The sequence below is a fragment of the Hyla sarda genome, chromosome 2 (genome assembly GCF_029499605.1).
Source record: "Hyla sarda isolate aHylSar1 chromosome 2, aHylSar1.hap1, whole genome shotgun sequence".
NCBI lineage: Eukaryota > Metazoa > Chordata > Amphibia > Anura > Hylidae > Hyla > Hyla sarda.
Window position 1 is genome coordinate 13,960,038 of NC_079190.1, and position 22,241 is coordinate 13,982,278.

A 22,241-nucleotide genomic window follows, 5' to 3' on the forward strand; every position below is an offset into this window, starting at 1 on the left:
AGTCCCATTCACTTTAAGTTTTATGCAGCTTTGCTGCAGTACCAGACACAACCCCATGGACAGGGGAGGCACTGTTTTTGGAAGAATCTATGTTTGTTTGTTTTTCTTTTTACGCAGTGCACTTTATGGTTACAATCACATGCTATTATTATGCTGTAGGTCCATACGATGACAAGGTTCCTCAATTTATATATATTTTTTTCGCTCTGTGCAGCTGCCACAGATGGGTGTCTGCATGAGAGATTGCGGGGGGTCTCCAGCGGCACGACCCCCGCGATCAGACATCTTATCCCGCTCTTAGCGCCGCTCTTATCCTCAGGTTGTGTGTGGTATTGCAACTCACTCAGTTACTTTGAAGTGAATAAGGTGCTCGGCTTCTGACGTTATGATCCTTTTTCTCATGGGTTATGAACATTTTATCCCCTTAGTTACTATAGGATGAGATTATGGCGTGAGATGGGCGCAGACCCGACGGCAAGCCCACCCACGGCGGACGGCATGATGCATTGTGGGTAGCAGCCTGTTAGCTGCATTAAATAGACTTAATCACCATGGGACTGTCACTTACATTACAACTTCCACCAAAGACAAGAAGGGGGTTGTGTTACGGGATTATACCGCAGATCACTGTACAGGGATTGAAATAATAGGTCAGTGTTTTCCAACCAGCGGGCTTCCAGCTGTTGCAAAACTACAATTCTCAGCATGCTGGGAGGGGTAGTTTTGCAACAGCGGGAGGCACCCTGGTAGGGAAACACTGTAATAGACTAAAGTAAGAGAAGTCAACTAAGGACATAAGAAGCATTTTTTCTATTGATTCACACCGACTTCAACTGGTGCCAGAAAGTTATACAGATTTGTAAATTACTTCTATATAAAAATTGTAATCCTACCAGTACTTATCAGCTGCCGTATACTACAGAGGAAGTTGTGTAGTTTTTTCCAGTCTGACCACAGTGCTCTCTGCTGACACCTCTGTCCATGTCAGGAACAGAGTAGAAGCAAATCCCCATAGTAAACCTCTCCTGCTCTGGACAGTTCCTAAAATGGACAGAGGTTTCAGTAGAGAGCACTGTGGTCAGACAGAAAAGAAATTCAAAAAGAAAAGAACTTCCTGAAAAGAACTTACATGATTTTCGCCGCATTTTCCTGCTTTTAGACATGGCGATTACTTTTGCTGGCAGGGTCTACAGGGTTAATGCTGGGAATCAATCTGATCGGTGTTGTCCAGGATCAGCCAATCTGACAGCAGCCGGGACCCACCAGATATGATGTGTGTTCAGCTGAGTGTGTCCTTAAGAGGTTAAAGTGGCACTCCAGCACTTAAAAACATAGCCCCCTATTCGCACTGTGGGGGGTCCGAACCTCCTGCGATCTCCAGAACGTGGCCCCAGAGCAGTGTGTCGGATCTCTAGACAATAAGCAGATCACAAAGTATTCTTATTCTTCTGGGATCTGTGGGGAAACCTGACAGTAAGCGTTCAGTTACCCTGCAGCACCCCCACAGGAGACATGAAGAATTACACAGTGTCCAGAGTTGTCTGTGTAATGCAGGACAGGATAGTCCTCCAAAGAAAGAAAGATTTCATGTCACCGCTGTTACCATAACAAAAAAACGTATATATATTGAAAAAAAATAAAACAAACATTTTATAATAAAGAATAATGAAAAAAAATCATCATTTTAAAAAAAAAAATTTATTTCTTATAAAAATTTATCAGATGATAACATCTTCAAATAAATATTTAGAATTGATTGAGAAAATTGTTGATTCTCTTAACTTTTGCTGATCTATTATCAATTACTGGATATTTCTACAGCGTCAAAATTAAGACAGAAATTAGGAAATAATAAGAGATCGGGGCAGGAATCACAGCGTCCATTATGCGAATGTCAGGTGTTTGTCGGCCGCAACGTTATAGCGGGATTTGTGCTCCTCAAAAAGTTCAGAAAGTTTCTCCATATACAACTCGTGCAACCGGTCAACTTCAGCATTGGATGGGTGCGGATTCTCTGCCACTGGGATCGGCTTCCCAACTAATAAAAATGTGTATATATATTATAGATAAATACCAGAAAATGTATAATTTGTACCAGCTGTACATATATATGATATACAGTATATACCCAGGATATACAAGCTGTACATATATATGATATACAGTATATACCCAGGATATACAAGCTGTACATATATATGATATACAGTATATACCCAGGATATACCAGCTGTACATATATATGATATACAGTATATACCCAGGATATACAAGCTGTACATATATATGATATACAGTATATACCCAGGATATACCAGCTGTACATATATATGATATACAGTATATACCCAGGATATACAAGCTGTACATATATATGATATACAGTATATACCCAGGATATACAAGCTGTACATATATATGATATACAGTATATACCCAGGATATACAAGCTGTACATATATATGATATACAGTATATACCCAGGATATATAAGCTGTACATATATATGATATACAGTATATACCCAGGATATACCAGCTGTACATATATATGATATACAGTATATACCCAGGATATACCAGCTGTACCTATATATGATATACAGTATATACCCAGGATATACCAGCTGTACATATATATGATATACAGTATATACCCAGGATATACCAGCTGTACATATATATGATATACAGTATATACCCAGGATATACCAGCTGTACCTATATATGATATACAGTATATACCCAGGATATACCAGCTGTACCTATATATGATATACAGTATATACCCAGGATATACCAGCTGTACATATATATGATATACAGTATATACCCAGGATATACAAGCTGTACATATATATGATATACAGTATATACCCAGGATATACAAGCTGTACATATATATGATATACAGTTTATACCCAGGATATACCAGCTGTACATATATATGATATACAGTATATACCCAGAATATACCAGCTGTACATATATATGATATACAGTATATACCCAGGATATACCAGCTGTACATATATATGATATACAGTATATACCCAGAATATACCAGCTGTACATATATATGATATACAGTATATACCCAGGATATACAAGCTGTACATATATATGATATACAGTATATACCCAGGATATACCAGCTGTACATATATATGATATACTGTATATACCCAGGATATACCAGCTGTACATATATATGATATACAGTATATACCCAGGATATATAAGCTGTACATATATATGATATACAGTATATACCCAGGATATACCAGCTGTACATATATATGATATACAGTATATACCCAGGATATACCAGCTGTACATATATATTATATACAGTATATACCCAGGATATACCAGCTGTACATATATATGATATACAGTATATACCCAGGATATACCAGCTGTACATATATATTATATACAGTATATACCCAGGATATACCAGCTGTACATATATATGATATACAGTATATACCCAGGATATACCAGCTGTACATATATATTATATACAGTATATACACAGGTTATACCAGCATGGTCCATATCACTATATACAGGAGATATATAACTTATACCAGCTGTACATATATATTATATACAGTATATACCAGGTTATACCAGCATGGCCCATATCACTGTATACAGGAGATATATAACTTATTCCAGCTGTACATATATATTATATACAGTATATACCCAGGTTATACCAGCATGGTCCATATCACTATATACAGGAGATATATAACTTATACCAGCTGTACATATATATTATATACAGTATATACCCAGGTTATACCAGCATGGTCCATATCACTATATACAGGGGATATATAACTTATACCAGCTGTACATATATAATTATATACAGTTTATACCAGGTTATACCAGCATGGTCCATATCACTATATACAGGAGATATATAACTTCTACCAGCTGTACATATATAATTATATACAGTATATACCAGGCTATACCAGCATGGTCCATATCACTATATACAGGAGATATATAACTTATACTAGCTGTACATATATATGATATACAGTATATACCCAGGATATACCAACATGGTCCATATCACTATATACAGGAGATATATAACTTATACCAGCTGTACATATATATTATATACAGTATATACCCAGGTTATACCAGCTGTACATATATATTATATACAGTATAAACCCAGGTTATACCAGCATGGTCCATATCACTATATACAGGAGATATATAACTTATACTAGCTGTACATATATATTATATACAGTATATACCCAGGATATACCAACATGGTCCATATCAATATATACAGGAGATATATAACTTATACCAGCTGTACATATATATTATATACAGTATATACCAGGTTATACCAGCATGGTCCATATCACTATATATACAGGAGATATATAACTTATACCAGCTGTACATATATATAATTATATACAGTATATACCCAGGTTATACCAGCATGGTCCATATCACTATATACAGGAGATATATAACTTATACCAGCTGTAAAAATATATTATATACAGTATATACCCAGGTTATACCAGCATGGTCCATATCACTATATACAGGAGATATATAACTTATACCAGCTGTACATATATATTATATACAGTATATACCAGCATGGTCCATATCACTATATACAGGAGATATATAACTTATACCAGCTGTACATATATATAATTATATACAGTATATACCCAGGTTATACCAGCATGGTCCATATCACTATATACAGGAGATATATAACTTATACCAGCTGTAAAAATATATTATATACAGTATATACCCAGGTTATACCAGCATGGTCCATATCACTATATACAGGAGATATATAACTTATACCAGCTGTACATATATATTATATACAGTATATACCAGGTTATACCAGCATGGTCCATATCACTATATACAGGAGATATATAACTTATACCAGCTGTACATATATATATATATTATATACAGTATATACCAGGTTATACCAGCATGGTCCATATCACTATATACAGGAGATATATAACTTATACCAGCTGTACATATATATGATATACAGTATATACCCAGGATATACCAGCATGATCCATATCACTATATACAGGAGATATATAACTTATACCAGCTGTACATATATATCTCCTGTATATGGTGATATGGACCATGCTGGTATATCCTGGGTATATACTGTATATAATTATATATGTACAGCTGGTATAAGTTATATATCTCCTGTATATAGTGATATGGATCATGCTGGTATATCCTGGGTATATACTGTATATCATATATATGTACAGCTGGTATAAGTTATATATCTCCTGTATATAGTGATATGGACCATGCTGGTATAACCTGGTATATACTGTATATAATATATATATATATGTACAGCTGGTATAAGTTATATATCTCCTGTATATAGTGATATGGACCATGCTGGTATAACCTGGTATATACTGTATATAATTATATAACTTATACCAGCTGTACATATATAATTATATACAGTATATACCCAGGATATACCAGCATGATCCATATCACTATATACAGGAGATATATAACATATACCAGCTGTACATATATAATTATATACAGTATATACCCAGGTTATACCAGCATGGTCCATATCACTATATACAGGAGATATATAACTTATACCAGCTGTACATATATAATTATATACAGTATATACCCAGGTTATACCAGCATGGTCCATATCACTATATACAGGATATATATAACTTATACCAGCTGTACATATATATTATACACAGTATATACCCAGGTTATACCAGAATGGTCCATATCACTATATACAGGATATATATAACTTATACCAGCTGTACATATATATTATACACAGTATATACCCAGGTTATACCAGAATGGTCCATATCACTTTATACAGAAGATATATAACTTATACCAGCTGTACATATATAATTATATACAGTATATACCCAGGTTATACCAGCATGGTCCATATCACTATATACAGGAGATATATATAACTTATACCAGCTGTACATATATAATTATATACAGTATATACCCAGGTTATACCAGCATGGTCCATATCACTGTATACAGGAGATATATAACTTATACCAGCTGTACATATATATTATGTACAGTATATACCCAGGTTATACCAGCATGGTCCATATAACTATATACAGGATATATATAACTTATACCAGCTGTATATATATATAATTATATACAGTATATACCAGGTTATACCAGCATGGTCCATATTACTAAATACAGGAGATATATAACTTATACCAGCTGTTCATATATAATTATACTCAGTGTATACAAAGGTATACAGCATGGTCCATATCACTATATACAGGAGATATATAACTTATACCAGCTGTACATATATAATTATATACAGTATATACCAGGTTATACCAGCATGGTCCATATTACTAAATACAGGAGATATATAACTTATACCAGCTGTACATATATAATTATACTCAGTGTATACACAGGTATACAGCATGGTCCATATCACTATATACAGGAGATATATAACTTATACCAGCTGTACATATATATGATATACAGTATATACCCAGGATATACCAGCATGATCCATATGACTATATACAGGAGATATATAACTTATACCAGCTGTATATATATATTATACACAGTATATACCCAGGTTATACCAGAATGGTCCATATCACTATATACAGAAGATATATAACTTATACCAGCTGTACATATATAATTATATACAGTATATACCAGATTATACCAGCATGATCCATATGACTATATACAGGAGATATATAACTTATACCAGCTGTATATATATATTATACACAGTATATACCCAGGATATACCAGCATGATCCATATGACTATATACAGGAGATATATAACTTATACCAGCTGTACATATATAATTATATACAGTATATACCCAGGTTATACCAGCATGGTCCATATCACTATATACAGGAGATATATAACTTATACCAGCTGTACATATATAATTATACTCAGTGTATACACAGGTTATACCAGCATGGTCCATATCACTATATACAGGAGATATATAACTTATACCAGCTGTACATATATATTATATACAGTATATACCCAGGTTATACCAGCATGGTTCATATCACTATATACAGGAGATATATAACTTATACCAGCTGTACATATATATTATATACAGTATATACCCAGGTTATATCAGCATGGTCCATATAACTATATACAGGATATATATAACTTATACCAGCTGTATATATATAATTATATACAGTATATACCCAGGTTATACCAGCATGGTCCATATTACTATATACAGGAGATATATAACTTATACCAGCTGTACATATATAATTATACTCAGTGTATACACAGGTATACAGCATGGTCCATATCACTATATACAGGAGATATATAACTTATACCAGCTGTACATATATAATTATATACAGTATATACCAGGTTATACCAGCATGATCCATATCACTATATATACAGGAGATATATAACTTATACCAGCTTTACATATATATTATATACAGTATATACCAGGTTATACCAACATGGTCCATATCACTATATATACAGGAGATATATAACTTATACCAGCTGTACATATATATAATTATATACAGTATATACCCAGGTTATACCAGCATGGTCCATATCACTATATACAGGAGATATATAACTTATACCAGCTGTACATATATATTATATACAGTATATACCAGGTTATACCAGCATGGTCCATATCACTATATATAGGAGATATATAACTTATACCAGCTGTACATATATATTATATACAGTATATACCCAGGTTATACCAGCATGGTCCATATCACTATATACAGGAGATATATAACTTATACCAGCTGTACATATATATTATATACAGTATATACCAGGTTATGGCAGTATTGTCCATATCACTATATACAGGAGATATATAACTTATACCAACTGTACATATATATTATATACAGTATATACCAGGTTATGGCAGTATTGTCCATATCACTATATACTGGAGATATATAACTTATACTAGCTGTACATATATATTATATACAGTATATACCCAGGATATACCAACATGGTCCATATCAATATATACAGGAGATATATAACTTATACCAGCTGTACATATATATTATATACAGTATATACCAGGTTATACCAGCATGGTCCATATCACTATATATACAGGAGATATATAACTTATACCAGCTGTACATATATATAATTATATACAGTATATACCCAGGTTATACCAGCATGGTCCATATCACTATATACAGGAGATATATAACTTATACCAGCTGTAAAAATATATTATATACAGTATATACCCAGGTTATACCAGCATGGTCCATATCACTATATACAGGAGATATATAACTTATACCAGCTGTACATATATATTATATACAGTATATACCAGCATGGTCCATATCACTATATACAGGAGATATATAACTTATACCAGCTGTACATATATATAATTATATACAGTATATACCCAGGTTATACCAGCATGGTCCATATCACTATATACAGGAGATATATAACTTATACCAGCTGTAAAAATATATTATATACAGTATATACCAGGTTATACCAGCATGGTCCATATCACTATATACAGGAGATATATAACTTATACCAGCTGTACATATATATATATATTATATACAGTATATACCAGGTTATACCAGCATGGTCCATATCACTATATACAGGAGATATATAACTTATACCAGCTGTACATATATATGATATACAGTATATACCCAGGATATACCAGCATGATCCATATCACTATATACAGGAGATATATAACTTATACCAGCTGTACATATATAATTATATACAGTATATACCCAGGATATACCAGCATGGTCCATATCACCATATACAGGAGATATATAACTTATACCAGCTGTACATATATAATTATATACAGTATATACCCAGGATATACCAGCATGATCCATATCACTATATACAGGAGATATATAACATATACCAGCTGTACATATATAATTATATACAGTATATACCCAGGTTATACCAGCATGGTCCATATCACTATATACAGGAGATATATAACTTATACCAGCTGTACATATATAATTATATACAGTATATACCCAGGTTATACCAGCATGGTCCATATCACTATATACAGGATATATATAACTTATACCAGCTGTACATATATATTATACACAGTATATACCCAGGTTATACCAGAATGGTCCATATCACTATATACAGGATATATATAACTTATACCAGCTGTACATATATATTATACACAGTATATACCCAGGTTATACCAGAATGGTCCATATCACTTTATACAGAAGATATGTAGGAAATTTGTTCCTCACCTGAAATTTCCTTTTCCTGGAGTCCATAGGCGGCACACCATGGGTTAACTTTCCTTCTAACCCCAGAAACAGAAGAGTTAGTAAGCAGTATGCTAATACAGAAACAAGGTAATTAGGCATAATTAGTAATTAGACAACTCCTAGCTAGGATACATAAGACCCCACAAAACAGGGAACACTCGTATAGTTTGCAGCAATAAAGAAAAATTTATTTGGGAGGGATAAAGTTGTGCCGCCTATGGACTCCAGGAAAAGGAAATTTCAGGTGAGGAACAAATTTCCTACTTCCTGATCGTCCTACGGCGGCACACCATGGGACTTGTAAAGCAGTCCAGGTAACCAAAGATAACAGGGAGGGAACTAAATACTACCAGCTCCTTGAATCACACTTGTACCAAAAGCTGACCCCTCAGAGGCAGAGATGTCCAGCCGATAATGCTTCATGAAGGTCGTCGGTGACGCCCAGGTTGCTGCCCGGCAAATTTGATCTAAAGGAACGTGGAACTTCTCCGCCCAGGAGGTTGCAGTTGAGCGCGTTGAGTGAGCTCTTAGACAAAGAGGTGATGTTGAACCTTCAAACTCGTAGCAACACCGAATCGTGTCTCTGACCCATCTGGCCAAGGAGGCTTTACTAGCTTTCCTTCCTTTCTTCTCTCCTTGATATAGGACGAAGAAGGCTTCGGATGATCTGAACGAAGAGGTCCTTTCTAGGTACATCAGAACCGCTCTTCTCACATCCAGGAGATGTAGATCTTCACCATCCTTTTCCAGCAATGCTGGTAGCACCAACTCCTGATTCAGGTTTTGGGCTGATGGAACCTTGGGAAGAAAACCTGGCATTGTTCTGAGGATTACCGCATTGGGTAGGACTCTCAAGTATGGCTCTCTACATGATAAGGCTTGTAGTTCGCCAATCCGCCTGGCTGAGGTGATTGCAATCAAAAAGAGTGTTTTCAGGGAAAGCCACTTCAGGGATGTGGAATGTAGTGGTTCAAACGGATCTCTACACAGTCCTTTTAGGACCAACGGTAAATCCCAAGATGGTAATGGGTGACAATACGGTGGTCGTAATTTCTTCAGAGCCCTGAAGAATCTGGAGACGATGCTGGAGTTTGAGAAAAGACCATTCAGATGTGCATTGATCGCTGTAACCTGCACCTTTAGAGTGTTGGGCTTCAGGCCTTTTTCAAACCCTTCCTGAAGGAAGAGTAAAAGAGTGGTTGTTTCGGAAGGAGGCAGCTGTTTCCTAGAACACCAACCTGAATAGAGGTGCCATATTCTTGCATTTTAATCGTAGACGGTTTTCTGGAAGCCATCAATGTATCGATCACGCTGGAGGCAAAGCCTTGCTCTTCTAACCCTAGGCGTTCAAATTCCATGCCGTCAGGTCTAGGCTGCCTGGGTCTGGGTGAAGGAGGCCTCCTTGTAGGAGGAGATCTTCTATCGGAGGAAGCTTGAGGAAGTCTCCTTTCGATGTTTCCCAGGCGAGTTGAAACCATGCCCGTCGTGGCCAGAAGGGCATGATCACTATCGCATGGACTTGCTCGTCGAGGATCTTCCTGAGCACCCGAGGAATTAACGGGAGGGGAGGCATAGATAAACTTCCCCCTCCAAGTTACCGACAGGCCGTCTACTGCGAAGGGGTGACCCGCTGGAGAGAGAGAGCAGAACTTTGGCAGTTTCTTGTTCTCTTGAGAGGCGAAGACATCCATCGTCGGCGATCCCCATTTCATCACCAACGAACGGAAGACCTTCGGGTTGAGACCCCATTCTCCCGGCAAGATTTTCTTCCTGCTTAGCCAATCTGCCCTGCAGTTCTGTACACCTCTTATGTGGACTGCTGAGATGGAGAGCAGATTCTTCTCTGCCCAGCTCATCATTCGTGCACATAACTTCTGAAGTTCTCTGCTTCTGGTGCCACCTTGCTTGTTTATATAGAAAACAGTTGGAAGATTGTCTGTCTGAACTTGCACATGATGGTTCTTCAGGGTGTCTCTGAAGTTTTTCAATGCCAGGAAGACTGCTTTCATCTCCTTGAAATTGGAGGATTTCGCTGCTTCTTCCCTTTTCCAGACTCTTTGCACCCACAGGCTTCTGACATGGGCACCCCAACCGTAAGCGGAGGCATCCGTAGTGAGGACTATCGGTTGGGGACATATCAGACTCCTGCCCTGGAGGAAACGCAGAGGATTCAGCCACCACAGAAGATCTTTCTTGAGTCTCCTCGGAAGATGAATAGTAGAATCCAGGGACGATTGAGACTTGTCCCACCTGGACAGGATGTGTGACTGGAGACTCCTGATGTGTGACTTTGCCCACAAGACAGCCTCTATTGATGATGTTAAGAGACCCAGTATCTTCATAGCATGGCGAATTGTGCATGTCTGGAGACCTAACAGAGCTTGGAGACTCTGGGAGATGTTGGTTGACCTCTCTTCCGATAAAAACAACCTCATGCGGCTGGAGTCCACTATAAATCCCAGAAAGGTAATTCTCTGAGTGGGTATTAAGTGTGACTTGTTGTAGTTTATGAGAAACCCATGATCGTTCAGGACTTCTATCACTACCTGAAGATGGCTGATGAGGAGTTGTTTCGACCGGGCTTTGATAAGCCAGTCGTCCAGGTACGGTGTCACATGAATGCCCAATAGTCTCAGATGGGCTACCAGGACCACGACGACTTTCGTGAAGACTCTGGGTGCTGACGTTATCCCGAAGGGAATACAAGTAAATTGAAGGTGTCTGACATGACCTTGACTCTTCACTGCTATGCGAAGAAACCTGCGGTGAGATGGTCGGACTGGAATATGCAGATATGCATCCTGGAGGTCCAGTGATGCCATATAGTCCCCTTTCTGGATGTCTAGGACAGCCGACTTTATCGATTCCATTTTGAACCGCTTCTTCACAAAGAATTTGTTGAGATCTGACAAGTCTATGACTAACCTCCAATCGCCGCTGGACTTGGGTACCGCAAAGATGGGGGAGTAGAACCCCTTCCTTTGCTCGGCTACTGGAACTTCTTCTAAGGCTCTTTTGAGAAGAAATTGATGAATTAAATCCGAGACTATTGGAGAAGCTCGATTCACCATGTACTTGTCTGGAGGGATTGACCGGAGTTCTAGAGTATATCCGTTTTCCACTGTATCTGACACCCAGGCATCTGAGGAGGTTTGGGACCAGATATTCGCAAAGGCTTGAAGTCTGCCTCCCACTGGGTGCAACTGAATCCTGGCGTCATTGGTCCTTGTCTTTCCGCAGAAATGGCTTCTTCTTTGACGCTGCGGACTCCTGCCTTTTGGGGTACTGACGTCTTGCCCCGGTCTGACGAAAATTCCCCCTTTTCCTGTATGGACTCGAGTATCGACTCCTTCTACGTGAATTACCATATTTACCAGATCTTTTATCTTCATATGGAAAATATTCTCCCTTGTCTTTTCTCAGGGATTTTAATATGCCCTTTAATTGAGGACCAAATAAAGAGGAAGGGTGAAAAGGAAGCTTCACAAAGCTGTACTTGGAAGATATATCTCCCCCCCAGTTCTTAATCCACAGTGCCCTTCTTGTCGCGTTGGACAGCGCTAAGGTCCTAGAAGAAAACTTCATGACGTCCAGCGGGGCGTCACATAGAAACTCTGTTGCAGACTTGATCAGTGGGAAGCTTTTTAGGAGGTCCTTTCGGGACACCCCATCTTTAATATCCCGGGCCAGATCTGACACCCAGATCCGTAGAGCTCTAGCGACTGGTAGTGATGACGCTGCTACCTTAGCTGTTGCGGCTGCTGATCCATATGATTTCTTGCAAAGGAGGTCTGCCTTCCTCTCCATTGGGTCCGACAGTAAGGTCGATTCTTCGGACGGAAAGATGGCTTTCTTTGTCAAGCGGGCTGCTGCTAGGTCCACTTTGGGTGGATTTTCCCATTCTTCATAAGCCGCTGGATAGAGTCTATAGGTGGAGCGTAGTCTTGAACCAGGATCAGTATACTTTTCTGGTTTTGACCAGTCCTTCCGAAACCAGTCTTTAATAATGGGGTGTGATGGTAGCAACCTATCATTAGATGGCGGAAAATAATATAGCTGGTCTCTCTGTAATTTTTGAGAGACATCCTCACTGCTCTCAAGGACCTCTTTAGTCGCCGCTATCAGTGTGTGCACCTTATCCTTATCCAACAGATAAAGGTCTTCTGGAATCTCAACCTCCTTAACTTCTACCAGCTCAGAGCTGCTTGAATCATTGGAGTCAGATGATGAGGATGAGGAGGGAGACGGCTGCTTATGAGATGTTTTGTGCTTTTTAACACCCAAAGATGCCTTAACTTCGGAAAAGGTGGAGAACAACTCTGTCCTAAACCATCCCAGAAAGGCTTTAGGATCCACTGAGGCTGAGGCGTGCGGGGGTGTGGCGCATAATGAACAGATGTCATCCTGCCACTCATCAGGTAAGGGCTGCTTGCACTTTGTACATTCCCTATGGTGGGATTTTCTGGATCTTTTCCTCCTAGATTGGGACATCTAAGGGAGAAAAAAACTTTATTAGGCTAAGAAGAAAGGTATAGGTACTCAGGGAGCTTTTGGACAAGCTTTGGAATACTCCTTACCTCTGCCAACTGAGAAGTCTGCTGCTTAGGCTAAGCGCAGCTTCCCAGTGGCAGGGTAGCGCTTTTATGCGCAGAAGGGATCGCACATGCGCCGTGCGCACCGCCGCCGCGAGCTGTGCACTGACAGCCTATCGCAATTGCAGCCGGAAGTTCCCCTGCGCGCGCACGTCCGACATAGAAAACCTAGCAGGGAAGACACGTGGGACGCGCTGCGCAATGCCGGCATGAACCTTCAACAGGTGAGCATGACGGCGCTTACTTGCGAATCACCGGGTGACCGGAGACCACAAACTCACCCCCACCGGCAGTTGACAGCCCTGGACATCTAGCGCTGGCGATCGGCATGAAGGAGGCAGGTACCGGAGGAGGGGGAGATAGTCGGAGAACTAGGGGAGCCCCCAGTACGCGACCTTATTTCACCCCAGGGACCCCAGAAGCCTGAGGGTTTGGGGCCTTGCTTCTGTAGGCTCTTCTGTCTTCTTTCAGAAGAAAATTAAATACGAGTGTTCCCTGTTTTGTGGGGTCTTATGTATCCTAGCTAGGAGTTGTCTAATTACTAATTATGCCTAATTACCTTGTTTCTGTATTAGCATACTGCTTACTAACTCTTCTGTTTCTGGGGTTAGAAGGAAAGTTAACCCATGGTGTGCCGCCGTAGGACGATCAGGAAATAACTTATACCAGCTGTACATATATAATTATATACAGTATATACCCAGGTTATACCAGCATGGTCCATATCACTATATACAGGAGATATATATAACTTATACCAGCTGTACATATATAATTATATACAGTATATACCCAGGTTATACCAGCATGGTCCATATCACTGTATACAGGAGATATATAACTTATACCAGCTGTACATATATATTATGTACAGTATATACCCAGGTTATACCAGCATGGTCCATATAACTATATACAGGATATATATAACTTATACCAGCTGTATATATATATAATTATATACAGTATATACCAGGTTATACCAGCATGGTCCATATTACTAAATACAGGAGATATATAACTTATACCAGCTGTTCATATATAATTATACTCAGTGTATACACAGGTATACAGCATGGTCCATATCACTATATACAGGAGATATATAACTTATACCAGCTGTACATATATAATTATATACAGTATATACCAGGTTATACCAGCATGGTCCATATTACTAAATACAGGAGATATATAACTTATACCAGCTGTACATATATAATTATACTCAGTGTATACACAGGTATACAGCATGGTCCATATCACTATATACAGGAGATATATAACTTATACAAGCTGTACATATATATGATATACAGTATATACCCAGGATATACCAGCATGATCCATATGACTATATACAGGAGATATATAACTTATACCAGCTGTATATATATATTATACACAGTATATACCCAGGTTATACCAGAATGGTCCATATCACTATATACAGAAGATATATAACTTATACCAGCTGTACATATATAATTATATACAGTATATACCAGATTATACCAGCATGATCCATATGACTATATACAGGAGATATATAACTTATACCAGCTGTATATATATATTATACACAGTATATACCCAGGATATACCAGCATGATCCATATGACTATATACAGGAGATATATAACTTATACCAGCTGTACATATATAATTATATACAGTATATACCCAGGTTATACCAGCATGGTCCATATCACTATATACAGGAGATATATAACTTATACCAGCTGTACATATATAATTATACTCAGTGTATACACAGGTTATACCAGCATGGTCCATATCACTATATACAGGAGATATATAACTTATACCAGCTGTACATATATATTATATACAGTATATACCCAGGTTATACCAGCATGGTTCATATCACTATATACAGGAGATATATAACTTATACCAGCTGTACATATATATTATATACAGTATATACCCAGGTTATATCAGCATGGTCCATATAACTATATACAGGATATATATAACTTATACCAGCTGTATATATATAATTATATACAGTATATACCCAGGTTATACCAGCATGGTCCATATTACTATATACAGGAGATATATAACTTATACCAGCTGTACATATATAATTATACTCAGTGTATACACAGGTATACAGCATGGTCCATATCACTATATACAGGAGATATATAACTTATACCAGCTGTACATATATAATTATATACAGTATATACCAGGTTATACCAGCATGATCCATATCACTATATATACAGGAGATATATAACTTATACCAGCTTTACATATATATTATATACAGTATATACCAGGTTATACCAACATGGTCCATATCACTATATATACAGGAGATATATAACTTATACCAGCTGTACATATATATAATTATATACAGTATATACCCAGGTTATACCAGCATGGTCCATATCACTATATACAGGAGATATATAACTTATACCAGCTGTACATATATATTATATACAGTATATACCAGGTTATACCAGCATGGTCCATATCACTATATATAGGAGATATATAACTTATACCAGCTGTACATATATATTATATACAGTATATACCCAGGTTATACCAGCATGGTCCATATCACTATATACAGGAGATATATAACTTATACCAGCTGTACATATATATTATATACAGTATATACCAGGTTATGGCAGTATTGTCCATATCACTATATACAGGAGATATATAACTTATACCAACTGTACATATATATTATATACAGTATATACCAGGTTATGGCAGTATTGTCCATATCACTATATACTGGAGATATATAACTTATACCAGCTGTACATATATATTATATACAGTATATACCCAGGTTATACCAGCATGGTCCATATCACTATATACAGGAGATATATATAACTTATACCAGCTGTACATATATAATTATACACAGTGTATACACAGGTTATAGCAGTATATCATTGCAGAGTTTATCAGCAGGCTGTCTCATGGGAACATTTTCCTCCTGTCCTCTCTATAGAGATTACTGAGTGAGTGGACATTAGGACAATAACATGATGCTATTAATACCGCTCTGTGGTCAGACAACCTGTGTAATAGTATATGATGGGACATCGTGTGCACTGAGCCATTTGTTTGTCACATAAGTCCTGGTCACAAGAGGAATTATAGATCTATTAATCTTCTCTTCTGTCACGGATGGGCCTGGCGCCTGGTCACCTGTGTGAGCAGGATCCATTGTATGAACGGCTCGCCCCATATCTGCAGTCATGTGACCGCCATCTCTTTAATTAAAATGTTCCAGTGTCGGCATACGGTCCGCTCTGTCATCCATTCCGCCTCATTGGGAGAACATGTGTCCCCTCCATCCACCTCATATTAGACTTTCATACATCATCAATTATTCAGATGTTTTCCTCGAGTTCAGCACAAATCCATTGTGAGGCCTAAAATACGACATCATCCATCTCATCAGGAGCGATGTATAAGACAACAGGATATGGGACACATTTATATAACCTGGGTATATACTGTATCTAATTATATATGTACAGCTGGTATAAGTTATATATCTCCTGTATATAGTGATGTGGACCATGCTGGTATAACCTGGTATATACTGTATATTATATATATGTACAGCTGGTATAAGTTATATATCTCCTGTATATAGTGATATGGACCATGCTGGTATATCCTGGTATTTATATACTGTATATAATTATATATGTACAGCTGGTATAAGTTATATATCTCCTATATATATATAGTGATATGGACCATGCTGGTATAACCTGGGTATACACTGTATATAATTATATATGTACAGCTGGTATAAGTTATATATCTCCTGTATATAGTGATATGGACCATGCTGCTATAACCTGGTATATACTGTATATAATTATATATGTACAGCTGGTATAAGTTATATATATCCTGCATATAGTGATATGGACCATACTGGTATAACCTGGGCATATACTGTATATCATTATATATGTACAGCTGGTATAAGTTATATATCTCCTGTATATAGTGATATGGACCATGCTGATATAACCTGGGTATATACTGTATATAATATATATGTACAGCTGGTATAAGTTATATATCTCCTGTATATAGTGATATGGACCATGCTGGTATAACGTGGGTATGTACTGTATACAATTATATATGTACAGCTGGTATAAGTTATATATCTCCTGTATATAGTGATATGGACCATGCTGGTATAATCTGGTATATACTGTATATAATTATATATGCACAGCTGGTATAAGTTATATATCCCCTGTATATAGTGATATGGACCATGCTGGTATAACCTGGTATATACTATATATAATATATATGTACAGCTGGTATAAGTTATATATCTCCTGTATATAGTGATATGGACCATGCTGGTATAACCTGGTATATACTGTATATAATTATATATGTACAGCTGGTACAAGTTATATATCTCCTGTATACAGTGATATGGACCATGCTGATATAACACCGGTATATACTGTATATAATATATATGTACAGCAAGTATAAAGTATAGGGAATGAATAAAAATAAGCCGCGTTTCCCTTAATCCCCCCCAAACTTACCAATTGTGTTGATCGGTCTTCTATACGGCATCAGGCCAAAGCTGTACTGAAAGACCCCCCGAGCGTGGAACAGGGGTAACGCCACACCCATGACTTTTTGCAGCTTCTCCTGGATCGCCCTCAGCCATGATCCTTTCGGGTTCTCCACTTGGTCAAAAAGTTCATTTTCCCCAAATGAAAAAACTGGGACCAAGTAAGCCCTAAAAAGATAGGGAAAGTTGGAGCAATGATCAGTACAATTTTTCCAAGCAGGGTGCCTCCAGCTGTTGCAAAAGTACAACTCCCAGTATTGGCTGGCTATCCGGGCATGCTGGGAGTTGTAGTTTTGAAACAGCTGGAGGCACCCTGCTATAGCTCTGTGCAGTAGTGTTGGGCGATTTCAGCTCTGAAGCTGAAGAAATTTGAATTTAGCTCCATAAATAAGGAATTACCCATTTTCGATGGCGAGTCTAATGAACCCTTTCCTGTTTTTCAGCAATATGGTAAAAGCGCCAGGTCGTGCGTCCAGGGATTCAGCGGCTCCGCCCACGGCGATGACAACGGCGATTCCACTATTTTTTTGTTTCAGCAAGTAGGTGGCGCTCTCCTTGTCTGACGGGATCAATCCTGTAAAAAGATCAATGGGGGAGATTGATCAAAAACCTGTGTAAAGGAAGAGTGGTGCAGTTGCCCATAGCAACCAATCAGATGGCTTCTCTCATTTTTGACAGGCGTGATTAAAAATGAAAGAAGCCATCTGATTGGTTGCTATGGGCAACTGCACACGCTCAGGGCCGGCCTTTGGGGTATGCGGGCTGTGTGCGCACTGGGTGCCATAGCAACAGGGGCACCGGGGGCGGCCGACACAGCTCGCAGTGTAACAGGCCGGTGTGAGGAGAAAATGTGCACCCCCGTGCAGACTTGCGTCCGCTCCTCACCCAGCTTTCCGAAGATTTCCGAAGCTAGAGCTGGGGGAGGGCAGAGCAAGGAGAGAGAGGAGGAACAGTCCCCTCCCTCATCTCCCCTCACTGAGCTCGGGAGGACACAGATCTCCACGGGGAGAAAAAAGCCAGAGCCGGGGGAGAGAGGAGGAGCAGAGGGAGAGAGGAGGAACAGGGGGAGAAAAAAGCCAGAGCAGGGGGAGAGAGGAGGAGCAGAGGGAGAGAGGAGGAACAGGGGGAGAAAAAAGCCAGAGCAGGGGGAGAGAGGAGGAGCAGAGGGAGAGAGGAGGAACAGGGGGAGAGAGGAGGAGCAGGGGGAGAAAAAAGCCAGAGCAGGGGGAGAGAGGAGGAGCAGGGGGAGAAAAAAGCCAGAGCAGGGGGAGAGAGGAGGAGCAGGGGGAGAGAGGAGGAGCAGGGGGAGAATGAAGCCAGAGCAGGGGGAGAGAGGAGGAGCAGGGGGGGAGAGGAGGGACGGGGGGGGGGGAGAGGAGGAGCAGGGGGAGAGAGGAGGAGCAGGGGGAGAGAGGAGGAACAGGGGGAGACAGGAGGAGCAGGGGGAGAGAAAAGCCAGAGCAGGGGGAGAGAGGAGGAGCAGGGGGAGAGAGGAGGAGCAGGGGGAGAAAGAAGCCAGAGCAGGGGGAGAGAGGAGGAGCAGGGGGGGAGAAAGGAGTCAGAGCAGGGGGAGAAAGGAGTCAGAGCAGGGGGGGAGAAAGGAGTCAGAGCAGGGGGAGAAAGGAGTCAGAGCAGGGGGAGAAAGGAGTCAGAGCAGGGGGAGAAAGGAGTCAGAGCAGGGGGAGAGAGGAGGAGCAGGGGGAGAGAGGAGGAGCAGGGGGAGAAAGGAGCCAGAGCAGGGGGAGAAAGGAGCCAGAGCAGGGGGAGAGAGGAGGAACAGGGGGAGAAAGGAGCCAGAGCAGGGGGAGAGAGGAGGAGCAGTGTGAGAGAGGAGGAGCAGTGGGAGAGAGGAGGAGCAGTGGGAGAGAGGAGGAGCAGTGGGAGAGAGGAGGAGCAGTGGGAGAGAGGAGGAGCAGGGGAGACAGGAGGAGCAGGGAGAGAGAGGAGGAGCAGGGGAGAGAGGAGGAGCACAGCTCCCGCATATCCCCTCCCCTCGGAGGACGCAGATCTGCACTGGGAGTAAGAAGCCAGAGCAGTGCTCCTCATCTCCCCTGCCTGAGCTCTGTCTGTGTTGGGCTGGGGATTCATACACTGCAGGGACTGGGGAATAAATCTCTGACTGGGGATGATTTGTATGTGAGAAGGGGGGGGGGGGGGGCATGCTGGGAGTTGTAGTCCATGTTATGTGTGTGTATGTTAGTGATTCCCAACCAGGGAATGCTGGGAGTTGTAGTCCCTTTTGTGTGTGTATGACAGTATATCCCAACCAGGGCTGAGTTATATTAGTGTGCTGTGTATAACGCTGTGTATATATATATATATATATATATATATATATATATATATATATATACGTTTGCTGTGTATAACGCTGTGTGGTGCCTAGGTGGTGCAGGTAATAGTGTAGGGTATGTTGGTATTAACCCTATGTTGTCGTGACGCCAGGATGCGGTTTCCTTAGGGTAATGGTCCTACTGCCAACCGTCCCACAAACGGTAGGGAGAAATAATTGAATGCCCACAGCAGATATTGATGAAAACCGGAATAAACTTTACTGCATATTTTATGCAACTGCAGGTAACATAACAGTCTTTGTATAGAGGACCGTAGTTCAGGTTCCTCACAGGTTTGCTGGGACTTCTTCGATATCAATGAGCTTTGGTTTGGTAGCCACTGTGCTACTGATTTGAGGATAATTGAGTTGCAGTAGTCACACAGGATTTTGGTAGTTTTGAGCCGGGTAACTCACGGTTTAGTGGCTGCAGAAGATAAGGCTTCGTGCCTAGCTGAATTGATGATTTGATATGAGATGTGCTTTCTTTAAGTGCCAGGAACAAGAGAGAGAATTTAGTGGCAGGAGACCCTTATATATTAAGGGGGTGGGACAAAGCTCATTGGATAGCCAAGCCTGTCAGTCCGGACCTCTGGAACTCTGGGTATATCACATGACCCAAAGGTCCTTAAACCATAGCATAACATAAATTAAAGGCATGTGACTTCTAAGGTCCTATACAGAGGTATCCTAGATTAATTACATATATAAATATATACATTAAATATTACAATATTAAGAGGTGACTAGAGGTTAGCCCTTCAGGAGAGTCCATTAGCATGGAGGGACTCTGGCTGAGGGGACTCCAGACAAAGGGAAAGGAACAAGTCCTGTACCGGGACATCAGAGCTGTATATATATATATATATATATTAGTGTGCTGTGTATAACGCTGTATATGTATATATCAGTGTGCTGTGTATATCGCAGGTTTCCCCGGGCTGCAAGGGGGAGGACGAACTGCACGGGCTGGTTCCTGCTTTTTCATTGGGTGTTTATTAGCCCCATAAAGAGGACATAGAAATGCATGGGGTTTGTACAGGACAGGAACATCACTGTTTGAACCCTGTGCATTTCTATGTCAGAGTTCATACAGGGACGTAGAAATGCACGGGGCTCATACAGGGATGTAGAAATGCACGGGGTTCATACAGGGACGTAGAAATGCACGGGGTTCAAACAGGGACGTAGAAATGCACGGGGTTCATA

At 39.6% G+C, this 22,241-nt stretch overlaps 1 protein-coding gene across 2 annotated transcripts in view; it reads right to left on the reverse strand.

Annotated features, from left to right (window-relative positions):
- Positions 1-1,737: 1,737 nt before the first annotated feature.
- The window catches only part of MOGAT2 (monoacylglycerol O-acyltransferase 2), a 101,192-nt gene continuing 80,688 nt past the window's right edge, over positions 1,738-22,241 (reverse strand). For both annotated transcript variants that reach the window (XM_056561186.1, XM_056561185.1), the window contains exons 4-6: positions 19,100-19,274; positions 18,669-18,868; positions 1,738-2,038 (exon numbers count right to left, since the gene is read on the reverse strand). In XM_056561186.1, the coding sequence (XP_056417161.1) occupies positions 1,884-2,038; positions 18,669-18,868; positions 19,100-19,274 (530 nt within the window). In that variant the 3' untranslated portion in view covers positions 1,738-1,883. The remainder of the gene's footprint in view (positions 2,039-18,668; positions 18,869-19,099; positions 19,275-22,241) is intronic.